Source organism: Strongylocentrotus purpuratus, unplaced genomic scaffold (genome assembly GCF_000002235.5).
Source record: "Strongylocentrotus purpuratus isolate Spur 01 unplaced genomic scaffold, Spur_5.0 spur5_scaffold_7, whole genome shotgun sequence".
In the NCBI taxonomy this organism is placed as follows: Eukaryota; Metazoa; Echinodermata; class Echinoidea; order Camarodonta; family Strongylocentrotidae; genus Strongylocentrotus; species Strongylocentrotus purpuratus.
This window is the reverse complement of record NW_022145613.1, coordinates 19,594,071-19,618,846: the sequence shown is the minus strand read 5'-3', so window position 1 is coordinate 19,618,846 and position 24,776 is coordinate 19,594,071. Positions and strand designations below refer to the sequence as shown.

The 24,776-nt window shown below is 38.2% G+C and overlaps 1 protein-coding gene across 4 annotated transcripts in view; it reads right to left on the bottom strand.

Moving 5' to 3' along the window:
• Positions 1 to 12,277: 12,277 nt before the first annotated feature.
• The window catches only part of LOC576141, a 53,919-nt gene continuing 41,420 nt past the window's right edge, over positions 12,278 to 24,776 (bottom strand). For all 4 annotated transcript variants that reach the window (XM_030974578.1, XM_030974581.1, XM_030974580.1 and 1 more), the window contains 13 exons: positions 24,327 to 24,593; positions 22,068 to 23,132; positions 21,590 to 21,628; positions 20,992 to 21,018; positions 20,172 to 20,345; positions 19,729 to 19,820; positions 19,074 to 19,302; positions 18,304 to 18,462; positions 17,201 to 17,485; positions 16,137 to 16,310; positions 15,271 to 15,540; positions 14,452 to 14,586; positions 12,278 to 13,666 (listed from right to left, as the gene is read on the bottom strand). In XM_030974578.1, coding sequence (XP_030830438.1) covers positions 13,347 to 13,666; positions 14,452 to 14,586; positions 15,271 to 15,540; positions 16,137 to 16,310; positions 17,201 to 17,485; positions 18,304 to 18,462; positions 19,074 to 19,302; positions 19,729 to 19,820; positions 20,172 to 20,345; positions 20,992 to 21,018; positions 21,590 to 21,628; positions 22,068 to 23,132; positions 24,327 to 24,593 — 3,236 coding nt within the window. In that variant the 3' untranslated portion in view covers positions 12,278 to 13,346. The remainder of the gene's footprint in view (positions 13,667 to 14,451; positions 14,587 to 15,270; positions 15,541 to 16,136; positions 16,311 to 17,200; positions 17,486 to 18,303; positions 18,463 to 19,073; positions 19,303 to 19,728; positions 19,821 to 20,171; positions 20,346 to 20,991; positions 21,019 to 21,589; positions 21,629 to 22,067; positions 23,133 to 24,326; positions 24,594 to 24,776) is intronic.

The window sequence follows — 24,776 nt, the reverse complement described above, 5'->3', positions numbered from 1 at the left end:
CAGTTTTTCCTTCATAATAATTTTGCCTTGGGCGTAGACTAGAACAGATGAGATTTAGAAGACAAGTTTCTCTTGTCTAAAAAATGCTTGAAATTATTCAAATTGATATTAATTGGCGTTAGGGTGGGATTGAGATTATGTTGCCCCCCCCCCCCTCGTGTAGCTTTGGCAATGTAATCACATATCCATCCTAGTCTTAAATACATGTAGTTGTATTGTTATCAGGACTGTAGGTGAGTATATTACTCCTGGTTGATTTTCAGTGGATTTAACGATCTTTTGCAAGTTTTTTCTTTCTTGTTCAAGTGTTTCATCACCAAAGTTCTTTTCAAGTTTGGATATTTTGTTTTCTAATTCTTGGACAGACGAGAGTACCTTATTTAAAAGTTCATTAAGATCTTTTTCCTTGGAATTCGTCATCTTCTGGGTTTTAGCTTGAGATTCATTATTACCAACATCATTAATTTGGTCATGGATTTCTCTCTCAATTTCTTTCTGTAGTCTCTTTACAAGAGTTTCTGTCACGCCATTTTCGTTAAGGCCTCGCTTCTGTAACGCAAAGATTTCGAACGTCATTGAGAACCATTAGGTCATTCATCAACTTATTGTTCATTCACACAGATATTAAACTCTCTTGCGCACCCTCTTTCTAGCTATAGGTCTCGCATGCTTGGATACCAAGCATTAAATTGTTTATGTTGCTCGAAAATGTTCAAGTCATCCTTAAAAATATTTTGAAATTCGTTGGGGAAAAAACGTGAGAAATTGATCAAAATTTTCAAATAAAATGAGTCACACAACGCTCACCACCATCCCTGTCTCCTCAGTTTGGTATACATAGAACTCCTCCCAAAACACCTGTTTGGCGGGAAAAATCGCATATACCTACACTTACTGCTGTCTTTGGTTGGACTTTGAATGCCTTGTTTTTCTCTGGTCTCAAGGATGGCTCTCCCCTACCTCTTGGACATGTCTGCATGAAGAATCAAGGAGTCATGGAAAGTTCAATGAAAGTTTAACCCTATATACACGCAGCCCGAGGGGAGGCTAAATTAGCATCCCCCCTCACTGGTAATCCGATAAAAACACACCTCCATGACAGTGACTGCAAATCTGCAATTTGGTATCTAATGGTCTCCAGAGAGACATCAAGGTTGTAAGTGAAGTCAGATCCAATAGAGTCATGAACTCGCTGATCATATTCCTCTAGCAAGTCCTTGAGACTGGTAACTGTGACTACCGGGGTCTGCTTGATCTCTATTCCAGTGTCAGCAATGTGGCATCTAATGGTCTCCAGAGAGACATCAAGGTTGTAAGTGGAGTCAGATCCAGGGAACAACAAGATCGCCTGTTGTTGTGGAGACTATTGGGTCGCTTTACATTGGCTAATTGCACCATAAGCTTGAAAGTTCCTCCCCCTTTGTCACCTAACTCCCACTTTCAACCAAATCTCAACAAGGGGAGAAATACTTTCATGAACTTCACTTATGATTGCTGCTAGATATGTACACTAATTAATCATTGTAATAAGTGTTTTACTGATTGTATAATTTATACAATATTTCAAAGCTTTATAGTTACAAGATGTCAACACTAGTGTAAACTGCATACTGTATTAAAGTCGAGGAATAGACTTACTGAGCTTAGAGGCTTTAGTATCGAACTGTACTAACCACAATGGCTGTTAGACTAAAGTTAACCATTCTTTCCAACTCTTATATCAAGTAATCCTATTCTGACTGACTACCGGTACTAGTATACTTCAGTTGATCCTACCCCTTGACACACAATTATTTACCAACGCCTGACACCTTTTTGGCGATTGTGTCCCTCCATCGTCACCATTCTATAAGAATGAAACATTAATCTAATTCCCCCTTTCAACTAGGCTTTTCAACAGTCTTTCCACTCCTCTATGTAAACAAGCTAACGCACTGTGTCGGTTAAGCATTGTACATCTTAATTTCCATCATCTCCGTTATAATCTAGCCTCGAGTTATTAGCTCCTAGTTATAACTCACTACACCAGAATATACTTGGTTAAGAACTAACTTTCTAAATTCAAACAATCTCACCATCTCCTGTTGCTCAGACAAATGAAAGTCTGATGAGCTTTATCCGCAGACTTTTATCCAAGGGGATAGCAAGATGAAATATCCATATGAATGTACATGTACCGGTGTATATATATATTTTGTGTGTTAAATACACTTAAACTTCAATCTAACTAATGCCAATAATACATACATGTTATTTACTTTTTTTATACAGCTTATTTGATATTCCTCTTCGAAGTAATGGATTGATTTTCTCTCTTCGTGGAGCCTCTTCCTTCCCTTTGTGACCATATAGCTAGGTTGTCGTGTGTACTTCTACACGTTAGATCTGTATAAAACCTACATTAGGCCTTCTGACTTTCACCATTACTTCCAAAGGTTCTGATGTATCACTCTCTATCGTTAGGGATGCTTTCCTTTCTGGTTTTACTTCATCTGCCACCTCGTCCGCCTGCTCCATTTCGTCCGTCTTCACCTTGTCCGTCTCCATCTCGTCCGCCTGCTCCACCTCGTCGGTCTCCTCTGGATGTATTTCGATCTCTGCATCTTTCTGCTTTTCTTCTTGTGGTTGGCTCTCCTTCCTCTTTCTCTCCAAATCCTCTTTCAGCCCTTCAGTCTATTAATTTTTAACAAATATGAAATAACAAACAAACAACAAAATTATACAAGTGAAATATGGAAATTTTGCTCATATTTCTACCAGTATTTTTTTTTAATTAAAAAAAAAAAAAGTTCTGTGTCCTTCGTCGAAATACGTTTCACAGATGTAGACTTCTTTGCTGCTCTCAGAACTATGTAGATATCGCATCGGAGTGAGGTCCTCGTTGTAGATGGCCCTCACATTCTTCATTTCCTTTCAGTGTCGAGGGATTTGTAAGGCACGATGACCTGTGTCCGTTTGGCTGAAATATACAGACAAAGTCTTTGTGTTCTTGTTTAGAAATAGTAATATCCTCTTAAATTCTACAGTAGTTCCAAATCTACTCTAGATTTCGTACACTATCATCAACAATTTACTAGTGTAGACTGCATACTGTATTAAAGTCAATGAATAGACTTACTGAGCTTAGAGGCTTTAGTATCGAACTGTACTAACCACAATGGCTGTTAGACCAAAGTTAACCATTCTTTCCAACTCTTATGTCAAGTAATCCTATTCTGAACTGACTACCGGTACTAGTATACTTCAGTTACTCCTACCCCTTGACACACAATGATTTACCAACGCCTGACACCTTTTTGGCCATTGTTTCCTTCTTGTCACCATTCTATAAGAATGAAACATTAATCTAATTCACCCTTCCAACAAGGCTTTTCAATAGTCTTTCCACTCCTCTATGTAAACAAGCTAACGCACTGTGTCGGTTAAGCATTGTACATCTTAATTTCCATCATTTCCGTTATAATCTAGCCTCGAGTTATAAGCTCCTAGTTATAACTCACTACACCAGAATATACTTGGATAAGAACTTACTTTCTAAATTCAAACAATCTCACCATCTCCTGTTGCTCAGACATATGAAAGTCTGATGAGCTTTATCCACATTTTCTCTATTATATATTTTTTGTTTACTGTATGTGCTTACATTAACGATCATTTATTCTATGTGTAAAACAGAGAGAGAGAGAGAATGATAGTAATTAAATGACCATACCTTTCCAGATGTTTTGAATACGGCTGTCTTGCCATCGGCAGATTGTGACATTTTGGTCATCAATACTTGGGTGCCGATAAGTTCCCTTTCTGATGGGGTTAGGCTGCATGATGGCGATTGTTTTTTGCAGTAGCTGTGGACAGCTTTAAGAGTGTCCTGGCAAATGTGATTGTGAATGCCTGTATGGTTGATGTTTATGTTGCAGCGTAGGCATGTTGCATGGAGGTCTGATAGAAGTGAGTGTACATAGTCTGGTGCCGGTGTTACTTGGGTGTAATGTATTGAGGTGTGGCATGTTGGACTGTTTTGACATGCATTCTTGGCACTGACAAAGAAAGACACAATACAGGCAACACAAAAGAAATGATGACATGGAGTTTCCACAGGACAAGACACTACATGGTCACACAAACCACAAACAAGAAACAAATCTTTTACAAGAAAACGGTTGGACAGGGTGGGTTTATCATCGTTCACGCTACCTGACCCCAGTCCCTACCAAATCATGAAAATATTCTGTAACAATTGAAGAGACCGACTTCTGTGGCCACCCCCCATTATCGATCTTCTTTGTTCTCCCGTTTTTAGTTCAATGCTATCCAATGTAAAGCAATCTGGAACAATTTCAAGTGGACTAAGTGACCACTCCCTGCATGTTTTGTCATATTTTTGACACGACTCTCATGACCCTTCGGTACGCTTGTGGGATACCCATACTTTCACCTTGCATTCTTTTCTTTTTCTTCAACAATGTACAACAACGGTGACAAAATCTGGGAGGATGGATATCGGGTTCATCCCCTCCCACATCCACACCCCAATCCCCAAAAATTCATCCCTGTAACTCTCTACCAGGTGCGTGACCCCTATATAACCAACTGAATTTCTTACACGGTTGCCACAAAACCTGCACAGAGCCTCTATGCAGTGTATATGGGCCTCCAACCCCCTAGCACCCCCCTGGCTAGTCATGGACGAATCCCACACAAAAAAAAACTGGAACAATCACAAACACAACGTCACTACACAGAAAAATAAGCACAGAATCAAATTCCATAGATGGGAAAGCACACAAAAATTGAGAAGTTGGTGAAAACAAAAGACAAAGACATGACGTGACTGAAATATGTACTGTGAAAATGATAATAGCCGTCCACCCACCAATATTGAAAAATGTATTCAAACATGTCCACTAATCGAAATCACATAGCATCCTCCTCCTTTATTTCCACTATTTTCACTATTTGATCATTTTCATCTCTCTCAGTTTCAACCTTCACAGGTAGATCCTGCAAGGAATTACCAAAATCATCATGTAATTCAGCAGTCTCCCCACTCTCCAAGACAATTTCCAATGGGAATCCATCATCTGTACAAGCAATTATCATGTCCTCTGTGATCCGTTCTCCCTCAATCTTTGTACTTGGACTGGAATGTAAGGCAAGTCCAGTCGCCCCATCAATCACAACCTCCATCCCAACCAACTTCAGATCTTCATCCTTCCTTTTGATTTTATTTGCCGAGTTCCCCCACAACAAAACCTTCTCTTCTTCCCCATCCTCCACCATACGTAACACTCTCACTTTTTGCTTCTCACCACGGCATTCACTTGCCCATGCCACCACTCCAGAAATGGACACCCTTTTCTTGTTTGGTGATTTCTTGGCTTCTGATATCTTAATGACATCAGGCGTAACATACTCCTTCACCTCTTCTTCAATAACGTCAAACTTTGCACCTATTTCAAAAATCTTGCTTTTCTGAGAGATTTTCAGTCGTCTCTCTCCTGTGCTCTTGCTATGTATGACATCTCTAACCATGAAAAAACAGTTTGCTGATAACTTTTTCAGAACTTCCACCTCCATGGAATATGACAGGGCGCAAAACATCTCTTCTTGAGGCAACTTCTGGTCTGGGACTTAAACCCCCTGAGAAATTCATAATCCCTCTTTCTTCTCACTTCAAATTCCTCTATGAGCATCAACTTCAGCAAACCAATGATTAGTAGTGTCCTCCACGGCACCTTTGACGAAGATAAATCTGATTTTAAAAAATGGCCTAACTCAGGATAAGCGTTCACTGCATGGACATAGCTTGAAAGAGCTTCTATCAGTATTTTCACGTCTTGCAACTTCATATAAAGGTGACCATTAATTACTCCATTATGTTTATGAAATGTTTAGAAATTATATGTAGTCCATCTCCCGATAGACATCATTTGATTAATTATTTTCATGATTCACCCTGTAGTTTTTGTTGTTCAATATTTGTTGTGATTTACGTTTGATTGCATCACCAAAAAACAGGATGAATAGACAAAATTGTTGAGTGTGTGACAGTACTCACTCCTTGTACTGGTTGAGCAGGTCGAACACCAGTGATGTCAAGTTCTTTACGTAGATAAGGGGGGTAATTTCCCTGATCATGAGGGATTTGGTGACATTACTGGTGAACTGAAGGGGAACATACATCCCATCGAGATTGTCACCGATGATTCAACATGAATGTCGGTGCCGTCAACTGCACTGGCACATTGGGGCATGTTGTGAATACTCATTTACCCATGGAGGACTTTACGTAATCGGTCGCCTGTTGGCCATTTAATATACTGGTTGTAAAGTCTTGTAAAAATGAAGTGACACACATCGTGTGTAATCTTGCAGGCTGCCGACCGACCTATGCCAAACAGAAGGGCGATTGTCCTAAATTCACATGGGGTCGTCATCCTACAAATTGCTACCATAACTCTCTTTTCTACATGAATTGGCTCCTTAAATCGAGTATGTTCTTTGTTCAAATTGTCTCTTAAATTTTCACAGAGTTTGAAGAGGGATGCTCTTTTCATTCGGAAATTCCTTTGCCACTGCCTGTCTGGTACGTTAACAAAACACATTCCTCGAACCAAGTTGCATATTGTGGCAAATGAGCCTGGTCGATGTTAACAACTTGTGTGCTTGCATAGACCATTGAAACTACAGCCGGGGCCATGATACGCCGTCTTCGCCTCTCTCTTCTAGCCATCTCATTGCGTCTCTGGAGCAGTTTTCAATATCTGCGAACTATAGCATGTCTAGCTCGTTAAACTAGGCACATACCAAGTGGCAGTACCCATGATATGTATAGACCATGTATTGTTACGATCTGTTTGTATGGTCGAGGGTCTATTCGAAAGGTTCCGTCTATTAATACCTCGTTACACTCCTGCAAAACTTGAAGCTCTCGATCACTCATAAACATGGCAACGCCAATGGCATTGTCTTTTCCCAATAACTTCTGTTCGCCAGCCCATGTTTTGGCCCAAGTGCCTCCGATGCGCACCCTGTGGATGTTGCGAGGAATACATGGAACCTAAAGATGCTCGATGTCTCTGGAGGGATCTTTGGACTTCCTTGAATGGGGGACCTCTATCCCGTTGATCTCCTGGTAGATGGGTAAAGACATGATTGACACTCTTCGCACAGGAAGGGATAGATCCCTTCTTATTTCCAACGTCATGTCAAGCAGATAGTCTAACCTTTGGAGTCTTTCAGTCTCTGGAGGATGTGTGTGCTCCGGTACCCCATTGCCTAGTACGATTACATTGTCCTAGTTGATCCAGACGGACGTCATTAGTTTGAATTGATGCTCTGGAATGTGGCAATGTGGTTTTTATTCCTGCGATGGTTCTGTTCCTTTGATACCTATATTGTTCACGGACCACAAAACACTGGATAGATCATTCTTCATAGAATTAATAGATGATAAATCAGTCTTATGTATGATAGGAGAGGGTATTTGTGGGTTGATTGTTCACAGTATAAGTTAGTTATTTGAAATATGGGCAGATGATCTGTAATCACTGTAGAATATCCCAGACTGAATTGGAGAAGGGTGTGCATTAGTTAGGATATCGTCGATAAAAGCTGCAGATTTTGTGGTAATTCGTGTGGGCTTGTCTATTTAGGGACGGAATGAGTTATCTCATAAAATGTTAACAAAATGATTGATACAATTATTGGATCTAACGTTAAGAAAATTTATGTTGAAATCGCCCTTAACATAAATATTCTTATTTTCGCAGGATAAATTTTCAAGACATTCATCAATACTATAATTGAAATTCTGAATAGATATAGGTACTCTTGCAAGTTTAGAACAACATGCTTTCCACAATAAAGATTATTGATTGCTGTCATGTTCTCCTTCATTTCAAGGCGTAAAGATTCCCATCTTTCAACAACTTTAGGGAGAGTTTTTTTCCCGCCAGTCCTCCAAGAGTCTCACTAATTTCTTGTTGACTATACAACGGTCTGTCATTGTGTTTTTCATTTTGATCAGCAAGCTGTTTACTTTCTGCTCATTATATGCCAAATGAGTTCTTATACTGCAGAAATTGTCTGAGACAATCTGTAACTGTGCATGCACTGTGATCAGCCTAATATTTTTCTAAGTTATGAAAGAAGGGAAGAAGGAATATTTGTTTCATTCAGGGATTGTGTAAAACATAAGTACTACGTGCAATGATTATATCGAGGGTGCATGTATGATTGAAAACTTTCAGATTTGATAATTTTTTCTTCTGAGCCATAACATAATTCAAAGATTTCCATACTTTTGTAGATTGACCATTGCTACTTGTAATTGAAATAGAGGTGTAATCTTTCTTAGCTCTCAAAATCTTCGGTGTTACATCATTTCTCAGTCTCTGAAACGATGCCCAATCATTAAGCAATTTGTTATGTTGTGCTTAATGCTTTGTCTCATTATGCTCACGAATGGTTTGGTTTGTATTATATTATCATAGACCCACGGTGAATTCTTTTTTCTTTATTTGAGTGCATTTTAGAGGAGCATGCTTATCCATTACACCTTTCAATACTTTTTCAAGCAAGTTATAGGCTTCTGTGACATTCATAGAATGATAAAGTGATTCCCATGTAAGTAATCTAATATCTTCATCATAATGTATCATATTAATTTTCCCAATGTTCCTTGCCATCTCCAAAATTTGGAGTGTAAATATAAACCTTATTTCTAGCCAGATAAATAATTCAACTGCAGTAACGTTGAAGAAAGATATGTGATAAATATTTTTATCTACCAGTTAAGAAACTCCATTGAATATTCAAGTAACAAGTAACAAGATATAAATTGTGCACTTGATTTACTAGAAGATTTATATTAGAAATTTTTCTTAGGATGCCACATGAGTCACAATGCCATGTTTTTTTATGGCTTCATGTTGCTCTCACATCTAGTACTTGTGACATTATATCAATAATTCCATCATCATTAATTCAATTCTGTTTTGGCTGTATCATGACAGTGCCTTTGTCTTTAATAAAAAAAACTTTTGCACAATAGTTTGAACCAAATGATTCTGTGATTCTTATGTCTACACGTAGTTCCAAACGTATTGGTAAATGTATTGCTTTTTGTCTCCTGGGGAGTGTTTCACAAAAACTAAGATCGACTTAAGTTGGACTTAAAATATGGCAGGCCATTCATGCCACTACTGGTTGCACTCGCCATTGGTCTCAATAACGAATTTCCCTCAATATTGAACTATCAAAAAATGTAAATTCTGTAGCATTGTGATCAAGATTTGTACGTCCCTTGAGAAACCAATGCTAGGAATGGTTAGAGGAACTAGTGGCTTGAACAGCCTGCGATAAATCAAGTCCAACTTAAATCAATCTTAGTTTTTGTGAAACGATCCCCTGGACTTGCAAGGAGAGAGAGAGAGAGAGAGTGCAAAGAGATAAGTGAAAATGGGTTTAGATAGGAAGAGACAAAGGAGACTGGAGTGGAATCGTCTGTGTGAAGATTCGCAGATTGCTACACTGAGGATGTTAATAATGTTGTAGATGAAGATAAAGATAATGTTGGTCATATTGTAATGATAGAGATGTGTAATAGGCTTATTCGTAAAAAAGGAATTGAGAGGGGAGAGCTTAAATGAGTTAAATGTGACTTGTCATGAGCCCCCCACAATAAAAGAGGTCACCTGGAAATATGGGCCTTGCAATAAGGGACCAAGCTCCCATTCCCTCTACATCAGGGGCATACGATTTTTTGGAACAGTGGGGCAAATTAAGGATGCTGCTCCCAAGTTCCATGCAGGAGCAAGTATCGTATTCAAACAAATTTAGGCCTTCTTTACATAAAAAGGATTCCTTCAATGTTTAGCCAGAATTCATACCAACATTTTGCTATGAAAACATATCTACACTTCATGATCTATCAGAATATACGATAACAAATGAGGATAACCAAGCATTTTGAAGAGATATCCTTGATTCAAATAGAACATTTTGTAAAACTCTTTTTTGACAGTGAATGCGTGCATTTTTTAATTTGCCGTGCTTGCATTGCTGTTTGAATGGTAGATATTGATGGTTTTCCCCAACCCCCCTTTCAAGAAGAAGATTTTGTTGTTGCAATTACTGCCACTGAGGAATTTTAGATGCGCTGCCCCCGGGCCCCTTTTGGGTAAATGTACATTATTTGAAAAATTCTAGATCTCCCTTGTCTGAGGATGATTCCTACCAAGATTGGTTAAAATCCGGCCATGCGTTTTTGAGGAGAAGTTGAAAATGTACAAAGCTTACGGACAACGGACAATAGCTTACTTGAATCTTTGACTCAGGTAAGCTAAGAAAAGAGAGAGAGAGAGATAAATATAAGAAAATACATGAAGCTTTCTTGTTGTGACTTTGCTGAGTTTTAAAAGCAAACTTTACAAATTAATTTGAATTGATTTTGTTTTAATACTGTGTATCGAATGTAAAAATGAAAAGAGCAGTATACAAAATTAGTTTCGAATATCACTGAATAAATCAAGGTTTCTTCATAATGAAAATTGATAGGCAGCATGGGCCTTTGGAGGCTGAACACATGAGGAACCCCAAAATAAGTATCTTTCCATTACAAGCATAGAGCCAGATATTTATGTTTTCAATCACTTGGTTCTGCCTTGTGACTCTTTCCCCTGTTCCTGATCTTCATTGTTTCTTTTGCCATGCCTCTTATTAAAGCCCTCTCTGATTCACCCCCTTTCTCTCACGATTCCGTTCTCGGAATCTCTCCTCTCCTCTTTTTTAAAATCTATTTCTCTATCTCTTTATCTATATCTCCATCCCTCTGCCTTATTGTGACAATTTAAATTGGTCCCATTATGAATATAACTGCATTTGGTTTTAAAAGACGATGTGAAAGCCCGGTGACACACATGGGCACACCGCACACGCACATACGCACGCGCACATACCCACATATGCCTCTCTGTCAGACAATCAGCATTGTTTCATAAACACTAAATTCTGCTTGGTTCTGTTTTGTGACTGTTTCCCCTGTTCCTGACCTTCATTGTTTCTTTTGCCATGTCTTTTAGGCCCTCTCTGATTTACCCCCCCCCCCCTACCCCCCCCCCCTCTCTCTCTATCACGATTCCGTTCTCCAAATCTCTTTTTCTCCTCTTCCTTTATTTATTTCTCCACCCCTCTGCCTTACTGTGACAATTTAAGTTAATCCCTTATAAATATAACTGGATTTGGCTTTGAAAGACGATATGAAAGCCCAGTGACACAATTTTTGCACACGCACACACGCACGCACACATACCCACATAATTATGCTTCTCAGTGTTTCTCAGTGTTTCTTTATACACTTTGTTCTGTTTTGTGACTCTTTCCCCTGTTCCTGACCTGCATTGTTTCTTTTGCCATGCCTCTTATTAAAGCCCTCTCTCATTCACCCCTCTCTCTCTCTCTCTCTCTCTCTCTCTCTCTCTCTATCTCTCTCACGATTCCGCTCTCCAAATCTCTTTCTCTCCTCTTCCTTTATCTATTTCTCCATCCCTCTGCCTTATTGTGACAATTTAAGTTAGTCCCATTAAAAATATAACTGGATTTGGCTTTAAAAGACGATGTGAAAACCCAAGGGACACACATGGGCACACGCACACACACACACACATACCCATTATGCCTCTCTGTCACACAATCGGCTTTGTTTCTTCAATTCTATATTGTATCTACATCGAATTAATGAGGACAGTTTTCACTGTAGTCATCGTCATGCCTACAATTCATGAATAAAACAATAATGAAAGCAAATTTCCCTTTCACCAATTTTATTACCATTTTTTTTTTACTTTTTCATTGTATGCAAGAAGATAGAGGAGCATGTGCATGTGCTCTGAAAGTTACATGAAATAAATTTAAGTCCTAGAACAGGGCTTCTCAAAGTCCGCATTCGGACCGCCCGGGAGGCTGTACTGCTTTTTTAACATTATTTTTTTTGACCAACAATTCCCCTTAGATCAGATAAAGACCTAAACAAGCCTTATTTTCTTTAGTACACAACTCGTCGCTGTTTTCACGAAGTGACGGTAGAGAAAAAAAATTGCATTCACTTTGCGTGACGATTTTCCTCACTACCGTCACTTCGTGAAAACAAATTACTGACAAGTGTCATTAATGTAAATTTTAGGAGTAAATTGTCCGAGTCTGAACCAAAATTGAGCAATGTTGGAGTCGTGTCCGACTTTCCAGCAAGTAATACTGACGATAGTTGTTCTACTTCATTTAACGTATACGAATGACCGGAAGAATTTTTGCGCAAATGGTATCCCATGTTTCGGACCCTTTTATAAAATTCACATCTGGACCGTCAAGGAAAAAGTTTGAGAACCCCTGTTCTAGAAGATAATTTATAGATCTACATTCAGGATAAAACTTAAGCAAATTTCCCTTACAAATTACTTTAACATGTCAAACTTACGAATATAAGCCATTGGCCTAAGATCAGAAATATACAATACACTAAAATATACTACCCCATGATTCATTTTTCTTGTCATGTCTTTGAGAGATACCTCTGACATCTTTACCTCTGACATCTATACCTGTGACATCTTTACCTGTGACATCTTTACCTCTGACATATTTACCTCTGACATCTTCACCTCTGATATTTTTTACACCGAGCCGATATTACCTTTCTGTAATTTTCTTCTTTAAGTTATTGCACATCTTTATAGCATTTAAAAACTTGAATGTATTACATACTACGCAAATAAGTCTTAATTAAAAATGTTCATTAAAGTTTACTTATTAATACAATACTAATTTCAAAAGTTTACAAACTAATGAAATTTCATAGATATGCCATTAAGTCATTGTCATTTCAAGCCGTTAGCAACACACCACTCCAAAAAGTGAAAATAATTGATAGCATATTAGCATTTATATTCGTGAAATGTATACATTATATTTGTAAGGCACTGTTAATATAAATTTTAATTAATAGAATCATTAGCATGCCTTTATAAATTGTTTTGCTTGTTTTCTTTTCAGTTGTTTCGATATTCAAATTCTTCCTCGCCTTTGCCAAGGAAAGGAGAAATAAGAGGAAAAGTTTACTTTTAATTGGTAAGTGATGCAAGAAATAATTATGATTTTGCCTAATGTAAGGAAAATATTGACTTTTTGATAATGAATTTAGATGAAAAAAAAATGATATCCATGAGAAATAGTTTCAGCATGCTTCTTTTTAATATTTGGTAACAGGTAATACCTTTCCCTCTTAACCAAAGTTAACATAAAAATACTACAGGCACAAATTAAAGTGGTGGTTGCTTTGAAGGGTATGTCTAAGGCTCTTGTACATGGGAGACCAACTCCTTGTACACAATCCTCTTCTCAATCACGTGATGTGTAACATCCCACGAGGAATGCTGTTGACCAAACGACATGTATTTGACCTCCTGATCATCACCGAGGTCGTAGGTGATACACGGGTCACTTCTCAGGCGATTCGCCTCGTCGTAGGTACCATACCGAATAGCCCCACCGCTGAAGTCCATCCAGACTAGAGTGTAGGGAGCGTGGAAGATGCAACTACTACTTTGGCTTATCTGAACGGCCTCGCCACCACGGGTAGTACGCAGCTCCGTCTTCGTATCTTCCATGGCTGGAATGGAAATGCAGTGGAGAGAAAGCATATAATGGTAAGATGCGGTCCGAGCAGAAGCTTACTTTATTTCAGAGCTCAGATATCTATATTTATAAGATGATGACGTGGATAACAATCAAATGATTGCTTGAAAACGTACACGCGACCACGCAGGCATTTATTTTGCCTAACGCGTAATTTGGATGATGACCGGTCATTATCCAATGGTAAGGACCGGTCATTATCAAAATCATATTATAAAACATAATTTTATAAAACAAATAAAACATCTTATAAAACAAATAATACATATCATTTTGTTCGGGCATGAGTAAAATTACGCACTAATGCCCTAACTGCTGTGTATTATTTGTATTATTGTTGTTGTCAATGCTGAAGCCAATAAAAAAAACCTAAATAATCAACATCGGGCATTTTTACCAGCCGTGTGCGTCATCTATATTGATATGCGCGTACATATTACAATGACATATTACGTGATAAACAGGATTTCTGTAGTATGGGCAATGCAACAGAACTTAAAAGTTCATGTTTTGAAAGTCTCTGCAATAATGATATTCCACTTTGGTGGAATTTATGATCATATCTAGAGAAAAGAACTTTCGAATGAAGGAGATCAACTTTGACGCCAAGGCATTGGTACAGCAAGGCCCCGACACAGGCATACGATTTATAATGTCCTTTGCGTTATATATACCTGCGCCAATTTAGACATTTATTTATTACTTATCGGATTACTTTAACATCTACATAAGATACAGAACAGAGTTCTCATTGCTTACCAAGCTCTGCCTCGAGCTGTTTCTCAGCATCAAATAAAGCAATCATCTGGTCAGAGTGGACGATCTTCAGAAGCTTCGTTCCTCCACCCAAGAAGGTGTTGACGTCAAGACAATGCTCCTCTCTGTAGATCGTTCCTGCAAGAATTTAGACAAACGCAATTATGTCAACCAGTCTTTTAAAATAAAATGTAGGCGATGATAGCAATCCTGTCGAAAGCATATGTGGTGTTATACAGCAAACCTTGCTCAACAGTCAATGTAATTATTTGGGGTGGGTTATATCCTAGCTTGTCACATTCATTCGTAGAATATATCACCACAGGTATGGAGTCTATCAAAGGAATTTTAACTCACTTTGAGCACACACGCATACACCCACACACACATGCACGCTCCCGCATGCACACTGTCCAGAGATTTCGATTGGACCAATAGTAAAATATCAGACAATGATATAGAATTAAAGGAAATATTTGCTTGAAGGAAAATTATAATTTGTATTTCTATTCTTTACATTGGTCAGTGTTCAGCATGTTTTTGGTGAATTTTGTAGAAGCATGTTGAAAAGTACAACGTAAAATGAACATACAGCAATAATAATACATAATTCCAATAATAACATTAATACTAAACTTATTCCCAATATTACAGTACTGTTCTGAAAAGTAAATTGGTTCAGAGAGGGGGAGAGAGGGGTGGGGGGGGGGGGGCTGTGTTCATTGAAAACATTGATGAATAGGTGTATAACCCTTGTCATTTATACTTTCTGGGTACCTCATCATCAATAAAATGGAAAAACTTGATATAATTATAACTCACCTTGGTTGAGCTTGATGTGATAATTGCTACCGATAGTTCCTCCGAAGCCATCATAGCCATAGTGGGCGTCTCGATCAATGCCACCATAGTCCAGCAAGGGTTCCTTCTGACCGGTTAAGAAGATCTTCAGACTGTTGCCTTCACACGTGATCTGGTACTCAAGGAATGAGGACGGATCTAGAAGGGCCGCTTGGTCTTTAGGGATCGGAACCGAGTAGATTGTTTCGCAACCAAGGCATGTGGAGAGAGTTATCCTCCGGGAACTCATCTCTGAAAATGGGAAAATAGAAAGACGTTTGAAATAACACAGCAAGATAAAACTTGATATTCAATAGGAAAGAGTAACTTGAGAATAGGTTACTACATGTATAATGATATATCTTTTTCCATAATAATTCTTGCCCAAGTTGACGGATTTATTTCACGCTCACTATGACTTTGTATACACCATTTCCAATCTCTAGCAGAGTATTCCATTATACCACTTAATCTAACAATATAGTTTATCAATGATAACGTTTAGTGGAGCAACATTTCAAATATACTTCGAATACAATATCACTCTCATATTGCACGTGACGGACAGATCATAGATGCCGCCAGTCACTGACGACGTTCTACATCAGACAAATTACGTGACGTGTGCAAGGGGCTTTGTGAAATTACCCCCCCCCTCCCCCCTCCCCCCTCCCCCTCCCCCCTCCCCCCTCCCCCTCCCCCCACACGCACACACCAATGTAGAGCGAAAATAATCTTCAGATTATCATCTAAACAGAAAGAGTGCGACCCAACCAACAACAAAAACAAACTAAAATTCAATTATTACGTTGCTATGGTTACTGCAAACCAATTATCAGTGGACTTACTGATCAAAACCATGTCGGATTCAGAAAGCTCCTGGTCTTTGGCGAGCGCAATCAAGACAGTCCCAGAGGCCTTGATCTTGAGGTGGATGTATGGCACGCCACGCTCGCGACGGAGAGTGAAGAAAGTGAGAGAAGTTGCCCGTATTCGATCATGAGTCGCCTGCAAAACATCGCCTAAAAGTTTGAAAAGAAGGAAATGGTTAACACTTTTTTATGCGTCACGTATCAAAACCCTGGACCACCATATTGTTTGGAGTATTATTATTATGCAAATAGACTGTACGGGTGATGAAGGTGTAATTGGGGCATGTAGTTTCTTGTTTGATCCAGGTTCACCTATGATCGGCTTAACGGTGATAACAATTTGAAGGATAGACAAGAGGGGGAATTAGACAAATTGAACCTGTAATAAACGACGAGTACGATGGTAAGCATACTAAGGAAGCGTATAATGAAACACATGAATTGCTTTTTCAAGATGAATTCTGTGCACGTAAAGGAAAAATAAAGTACTTTGATACCAAGAGGCCTAGGCAATAACACCCACTTGAAATTTATCAATCTAGTGCATCTTAACTATTAAGAGTCCCGCCGCCGCACAATGTCCTTTGGCAAGACATTAATCTTTATTTGCCACACTCCACCCAGTTGAAGTAAATGGGTATCTGGTAGGAATTTATTCCTTGAAACGCAGCGCGCGTAACAGCTGCACTGCTAATATAATGCTGCATTATTGTAGAGCGCTTAGAGACTTCTGATAAAGTAAGTGTTCGGCGCTATATAAGCATATATAATTAAAGCAATATTTTTAACGCTTGTGGTTATTTCTGTATGTAAATTGAATACTCATTCATGACAAAAAAAATACTTGAATTTATTCAATCTCAATAGAATTACAAAGTGTTGAAGAGGATGGAACCATGGACCTAATACAACTTCTGTTTTCGTGTTTTTCAACATTTTACTGGTGTCGTTGTTTATTGGAGATACCGAGACGATTGCGTCAATACCAACACTGCAGTGTTATATATCAATATAATATGAAAAAGTTTAGTTTTACTAACCAAATACGTAGAAGTACTTGTATGTGTGTATGAGATACAAGCTGTCGTAAGCAGCAATGAATTCTAGCTTAGTCACCGAGATTTCCCCAATCTCCCAATTCATCATCGCCTCGCTGTCCTCCTCCGTTTCGCCGAACTTCATCCTGCCGTTTCGCCAAGAAAGGTAGTACTGCTTGCCCGCCAAGCTTAACACACCTCCTTCAACGCGACGCGACGCGTCATCCGGAGATTTATCACCAGTACCGGACGATCCCGTAACATAGTTATTGCCTTCGTCTCCAACGACTTTGTTACAGAAAGAAATTGTAAGCGGTAAGAAAATGAGCGTTTTGGGATAATGGTTTGAAATCCAACATGATAATCGATTATAAATCTTCAAAAGCATGAAGAATCCAAGTATGAAAATTACGGGGCATTTAGAAGAATTTGTTTCATATAAACTATTGTAATAACTGTCTCCTGTCAACTTATTTCTCTTTGATCTTTCCCCACTAACTACTTATGCCTTTTAAACGATATGTTTAGTGATATACAACAATAGGTCATTGTATTTACTTATGATATTTTATCTTGAATTCCTTATATTTATGTACAATTGCTAATTTGTAAACAAACACATTAAAGGGATGTACTAGCTAAGAAAAGCATAGTTTCTTTATACATCTGTCAATTGTGTGTTGTTTACAGCTCATAATTATATAAGATATCTGTCGTTAAATAAACCCCGATTATTTCATCAATATTTTGCTCGTTTTCACCATGTGCGGTAAACTCTCTTTTGCTGCATATTATGTTCAATGCACATAATGAATATGCCTGAACTTGAACTCCTTCCCTTCGTTAAAGTCATAACAAATCAAGATTGCTCAATATTGCAGTGCTAATAGATGTTTAATTATGTTTTACAAATTCCATATTGCACATATAATTACGTCAAAGTCATAGACATTAACAGTGAGGGGAGAAACATTCCAAATTCGAAAAAAAATGCTAGTAAACAGATTTATTACAACTGATGTTGTTAGCCTGAATATTATAGTTAGTTTAATTAAAAATAAAAATGAAGTTAAATAAAATCAGGATAGTAACTTCTTTCAACTCACGGATTGTGTAGACGACGTCGCCAACGGAGTAAAGACGAATTATCAAAAAATCTTGGGCTTTGACACTGAATACAACTTCGCGATCAAATGAATTCACCTCCAGACTACTTGTTTCTTCGGCGTTCCGGAGTATGATTGCAGAGGATCTCTGGGTAGAACCTGTACAACAGAGGTAAAATAAAGACGGAAACTGGACGTAAGGACTGGTCGTATGTCACAGTATTGAACCTGATGACTCGCACGTAGGCTTTTCATATGACTCCCTGTATTACAAATCTGCCTATCTGTACGTATTTCAAAATGACAAAATCCTCACGCCACCCTCTCTCTATCGTATTTTATTTTCCCTATCGCTTTTCTCTATTTCTAAAATCATCTACAAATTTTGCCCGGTTTCTTGTTACCCTTCTCTACGTCATGTCTTCTCTCGGACAAGCGCTCACCCTTAATTATATCCATACCGTTCACTTGTTGTTTTTTTTCTTTTTGAGGCTTTCTCTCTCCCTCTCTCTCTCTCTCTCTCTCTCTTTCTATCCGTCTTTGTCTCATACTAATTTTCCCGGTTATATCGTGGGTCTTCCATCTATTCTTAAAGACTGTTTTCTACAATTCTTCTCCCCTCTCTCCTTGCCCTCTCTCTCGCTCGTTCCCTTGTTCCCCCCCCCTCTCTCTCTCTCTCTTTAGCTACACTAATTGTGGCACGTCACATTGACAGAGGAAGGGTTAGATTGACTGAATGCGTATATAGGCCAACACTGTCATGTACTTACCCGGTGAGACGACAGAGAAGAGATTCCACGTGGCCACGTACTTGTAGGAGATGCATCCAATGTACCTAATATAGAATGTATTTGGATACTGTACTTCCACCTGTTCTCCGACCACAGCTCCTTCATACAGCAATGAAAACCAGTAGGAGTATGCTCCATCAGCATCAGGGTCTACATTGCCATTTAGGATCTTCTGAATCTTCAGCGTGAATATTCCTGTTCCTTCACCCTTCAAGTATCAAGAACAGAGATCAGTTTGATTCGATTTGATTTTTTGAATTGATATTACATGTCGATTTAATAAAAAACTTACAATAATGCAATAATGTATTGTGTATTTTCCATTTTATTGGTTTATCTGTTTGCAAGAAACTATTGTATTCTTTGCCTTTGTTTGTTTTTATGAAAGTGGTGTATAAATTCGATTCAATTCAATTTAATAAATTAATTAATAATGCAAATTAATTAAGATATTACACACGAATAAAAAATATCGAAAAAAGACGGATCATTATTGACCTAAAGTTAATTACAATGACAGGGAGGTGCATGCTTTGAGGGGGGGGGGGGAATTGCGGATCGTTAAGCGCACCAAAAACTGATTATCTAGAGTGAATTTTTGATAAAATTCATTAGGAATACTGTAATTACGTACAAGTGGATCAATTTTCCTGCTGAAGAGTCGATTACATTCCGCTGTTTCCTTATTACATCGCTGGACCATGTAGACGTTTCCCTCGGTTATACCTGCCAAACACACAAATAAACAATTGAAAATAAAAGAATATATTCAAATCCAATATAAGTATCTCACCATCAATCTCTTACATTCGACTATTGACTTTTGATAAATATATCTCTCGAAGTAAAAAGATGAGGTGAAACTTGACTTCGGTAAAACATGGACAAAGTCTGCATTAGTAAGTCTTGCAAGAATGGCGGCCTCGTGGTCTAACTTAAAGCTGAACATGAACGGTTTACAAATGGGTCCGTGAAAAAGTAGTTGTCTTTGAACGAAAATAAAATATGTAATCAACATGGTCAGAAAAGCATCTTATAACCAAAGTTATGAACAAACAGAACAGCAACTATTCTCACCGATTGAGTAATAATCTCCCCTAAGAATTTGTCCTTGTGTCAAGAGGATAGCGAAACCGGTGTTAATGGTGACACTGAAATCAAACTGAAGCTGTAATAAACGATCTATATCCAAGGTTTGATCGAAGAACGCAGCGACGCCAAGTACGTTGGTCTCAAGAGTGGCTGACTTATCTGAAGAAAATAAAAATTAAATATTTCGCGTAAAACTTATTTTTTGTGACGATTACCAAAAAAAAATGCATAATGAACATTACAGAAGAGCTACAGCAAAGAAATAGCAAATTAATTCTCGATGAAGTTTATATCTGTGCAAAATATTTTTGCCAAGAATATCAATAAAACAAATTATTTCAAGTCAAAGTTTATCTTCTAAAAGTTCATTATGAATAACTGTCCAATACCTTGGTGTCCCACAAAGGGTTAATGTTCTGCTTTTGTTTAGCTAGCAGAACGTATAAGTAAACTCTGAGATTCCTTCTTGAAAGGAGTGCAGGGAGTTTTAAACAAACTAAAGAAAGGTAAAATACGGATGATTTTCATCTTGCACTGGTTGAAAAGGAAAAATCTAAATGAGTTTGGTGAATGAACACAACTTTTAAGTGCATTATTTATTTTCTATAATACTAAACTGAATATTTAATGTTAGATTAACGTCAGCTTGTCTTGACAATGCATAGCAATGTTGTTTTCATAGTGTGAGATATCTCGCCTTGTTAAGACACACAACATCAAATCTCACACTGTTTGGGCAGTGACAAAGAAAGAAATAGAAGTATAAAAATTCAAAGAAGAGAACAATCTAAGGTCACGGCCTTACCAGGTTCTTCGTTGAACGGTTTCACGACTACAAAATAAGAGAATGGAAGTGAAAAAGAGAGTTACATTATTGCACTTAGATACAAGAGAAAACAATGTGTTGCAAAGTTATTACACAGTGTTAACCGAATTCATTCATATTAAGTGTAAAATATTATCTGAAATAAAAAATGACATGAGAATATAATGGGATATGATTGCAATATCAGAAGAGTGACTGCCAAGAAAGAAGTGTAGTGCAGTACGGTAGTACCTAAGTTTGAAAAAAGTGTAATTTCGTATATGCGTTACTTTGGGGCCCGTTAACTTTTGGGCTCATATATTATTAAGTTTATTTCAAATTTGAACAGCAAATAATTGAAAGGATGGGTTTTGATACTCATCTCAGAATATCCTAAATTAAATATACATTAAGTGCTCAACAAGGCCTACATAATTATGGAAGTGGCGAGAATAAGAGAATTTGTGCAGATCCGCTGAAGTATACCCTATGCATCTTGTTTGTATGTGCGTGCGTACGCATGTGTATGCGATTTCTAATCCAAAGTAAGCTTATGATTTATGTATTCTTTCACTAAAATGACAAAAGGGGGTCTTACCCGGCTCTACTACGTCCTGGCTAACTTTCTCTTTGACCTCTGCGTGAAAATGCACAAGAGAACATAATGAATTGGATGATTCAACGCGTAAAAAATACACCATCACCAGATAAGGTTGAATATACAGACGCCTAATAGCCAAGATTTTTTAAAAGGAAAAATACAGATTGAAAGTATCATTACATGTCAAGACTTATTTTTCAAGCAAAATAATAATACAAAATTATAAAATAAAAAATGAAAAAAACGAAGAAATTACTACATTAAATCCGATGTCTTTGTTCACAATTCATCCATGAGCTCTCTAATAAATGTTTTTAAATTCTTTCATTTTCTCAGAAACAAGGGTTTTTTGAATATGTGATTAAGGTATGACTATCCAAAGTGTGCTTAAGAGAATTGTCTTCATTTCAGGAGAGAAATTAAATATAGAAAACCGAATTCAGTCAATCAATGACTATTATCACAAAGTGTATACCTGGCTCATCGGTTGATCCCGTGTTTCGTATTGTCTCAATTGTTGGTGGAACTTGAGTTGGTGTCAGAGATGACTCTTGTGTTGTGTCTTCAATATCTTGATTGTCTATGATTCTGTCACCTCTAGTTCTCTTTACTTCAACGCCAGGGTTGTTACCCTTCAATTCTTCGAATACTTCACTGTTCACAGGTTTCGTTTCTTCTAATGTGTCCTGTATTACTGGTTCAATAACAGGTTCTGTGTCGTCATCTGATGACTCTTTAGCTTTTCCGCGTCTTCTGTCGCCTGTTTTTCCTCGTCTTTTGCCGCCTTTTTTTCCATTTCGTTTTCGCTCTTGTTGAACGCTGGGGCTGTCACCCTTGGCCTCTTCTACTGGTTCGTTTTCTGGTTCTGTGTCGTCATCTGATTGTGACTCTTTAGCTTTTCCGCGTATTCTGCCGCCTGTTTTTCCTCGTCTCTTGCCGCCTATTTTTCCTTTTCGTTTTCGCTCTTGTTGAATGCCGGGGCTGTCACCCTTGGCCTCTTCTACTGGTTCGTTTTCTGGTTCTGTGTCGTCATCTGATGACTCTTTAGCTTTTCCGCGTCTTCTGTCGCCTGTTTTTCCTCGTCTTTTGCCGCCTTTTTTTCCATTTCGTTTTCGCTCTTGTTGAACGCTGGGGCTGTCACCCTTGGCCTCTTCTACTGGTTCGTTTTCTGGTTCTGTGTCGTCATCTGATTTTGACTCTTTAGCTTTTCCGCGTCTTCTGTCGCCTGTTTTTCCTCGTCTTTTGCCGCCTTTTTTTCCATTTCGTTTTCGCTCTTGTTGAACGCTGGGGCTGTCACCCTTGGCCTCTTCTACTGGTTCGTTTTCTGGTTCTGTGTCGTCATCTGATTTTGACTCTTTAGCTTTTCCGCGTCTTCTGCCGCCTGTTTTTCCTCGTCTTTTGCCGCTTGTTTTTCCTTTTCGTTTTCGCACTGGTTGAACGCCGGGGTTGTTACCCTTAAGTTCCTCTTCTACTGATTCTATTTCCTGTTCTGTTTCTTCAATCTCTGTCTTACTTGCAAGAGAATCTTTCGAATCTTCATCTGTGTGAAGAGAACAAATTCAATAAAAAGAGATTAGGTTTTGGAGATTTGTCCCTGATTGTCGATCAATATAAGGGATACGTTTCCTGAATTGAATAGCCACCCTTAATAAAACATAATGAATACTTATATTAGCTTCATACTGCTCTTATATCCATCTCAGGCCCGGGATGTTCAAGCCGCTTATCAAGTTTCGTTAATAGCCTGACTCGAGCTCAGTTAGCTTCAAGCGCTTAAAGCATTCAATAAATGACTTCCAACCTGGTGCGCATTTACTAGTACATCTGCGTTGAGAGTGGCAATTTTAGAATAATATCTTGCCGATGGAAATTAATGCCGCGGCTGAGACTCGAACCGCGAACCATGCTCCCCAGTTCGGTGATGTATCCGCTAAACCAAGACACATGTACTGTGCTTTCAACATTTTTCTCTGCAGATGCGAATACGTAATTTGGTTTGTCTTAATGTGAACATGGTTGTGGTTTTGTTGCAATAGACTTCCAGCAATCAATGTTGATTGATATACTTATCTTCTCATTTAAGACAGGATGATCAGTCAAGTTTTTCTTTTTCAAATTGGACTTTCATTGAAGAAAAGAATAATCATTTCATTTTTTTTATAACGCTGTGTTTTTCATCAAAATAAAAACATGTCCGAAATTTAGAGTGAGGCAACAGATCAAACAGTTTCAATGAAGCTTGTGAAGTGAGATAAATCAGTGAAGGCACTGAAAATGTGTGCATTGTTACGGAACATCGTCTGCTCATGCTAACTTGGTCCCTTGAGTGACGTCAATTCTCGGCAGTGTTCGGAGAGCTCTTCAAGTGCGAAAGTGGGGAGGTAATTTACCGTTCTAATATTGATAATAAGCGTTACTTTGAAAGTTTCTAAGTGGGGAATTCTAATAGCCTTATTTGATCTTACCTTCCTTAATACAATGATACAAATTAAATCAATGAACCTCTATGTTGCCAATATTGGCATCATTCTTTATTCGTTCATTTTCTAATAACAATTCCTGTATCTGACAATATACTTTTTTTAAAGGAAAGAAGGCAGAGTAAAAGCCAATTCGCAGGTAAATGTAAGCGCTCAATGCCTATATGTCGATTTTGTTTAAAAAAAAATAAAAAAATCATTATGTGTTATACCAGGGAGAATGTTTAAACTCACATCTCCCTGGTTATACTTACCTTCGATTTCTTCCACAGCGAGAGCAATACCACCACCCACCGTCCAAATGTCGAAATGGTTGTAGAGATAAGCTTCTGCAACAGGTGCCACCATCTTTTGACCACGGGCAGTAGAAACAGTCACGCTAGACTCGAACACATCGATGACGAGTTGGTTAGGTGGGTCAATGTCATTGCCAAACTCGAGGAATGGTTGGTCCTGTGGATCTACTAGGTTACTACCCCCACTGCGAATAACAGATGGCTGACCTGCTTTCGTACCCATTTCTGCATGCCAAAGAAACAGACATTATGTCAAAGAGTAGTTGAATATTTACCATATTTTTCGCTGGTGAACTGACATTTGCTCCTTCCATGATTTCTGTATTTCTTCAAAAGGAGAGGTTCAGGTTAAGGTAATAGGTATTTTGAGGTGTACCGATTGGGTGAAGTTCATAATTTGTTTAATGT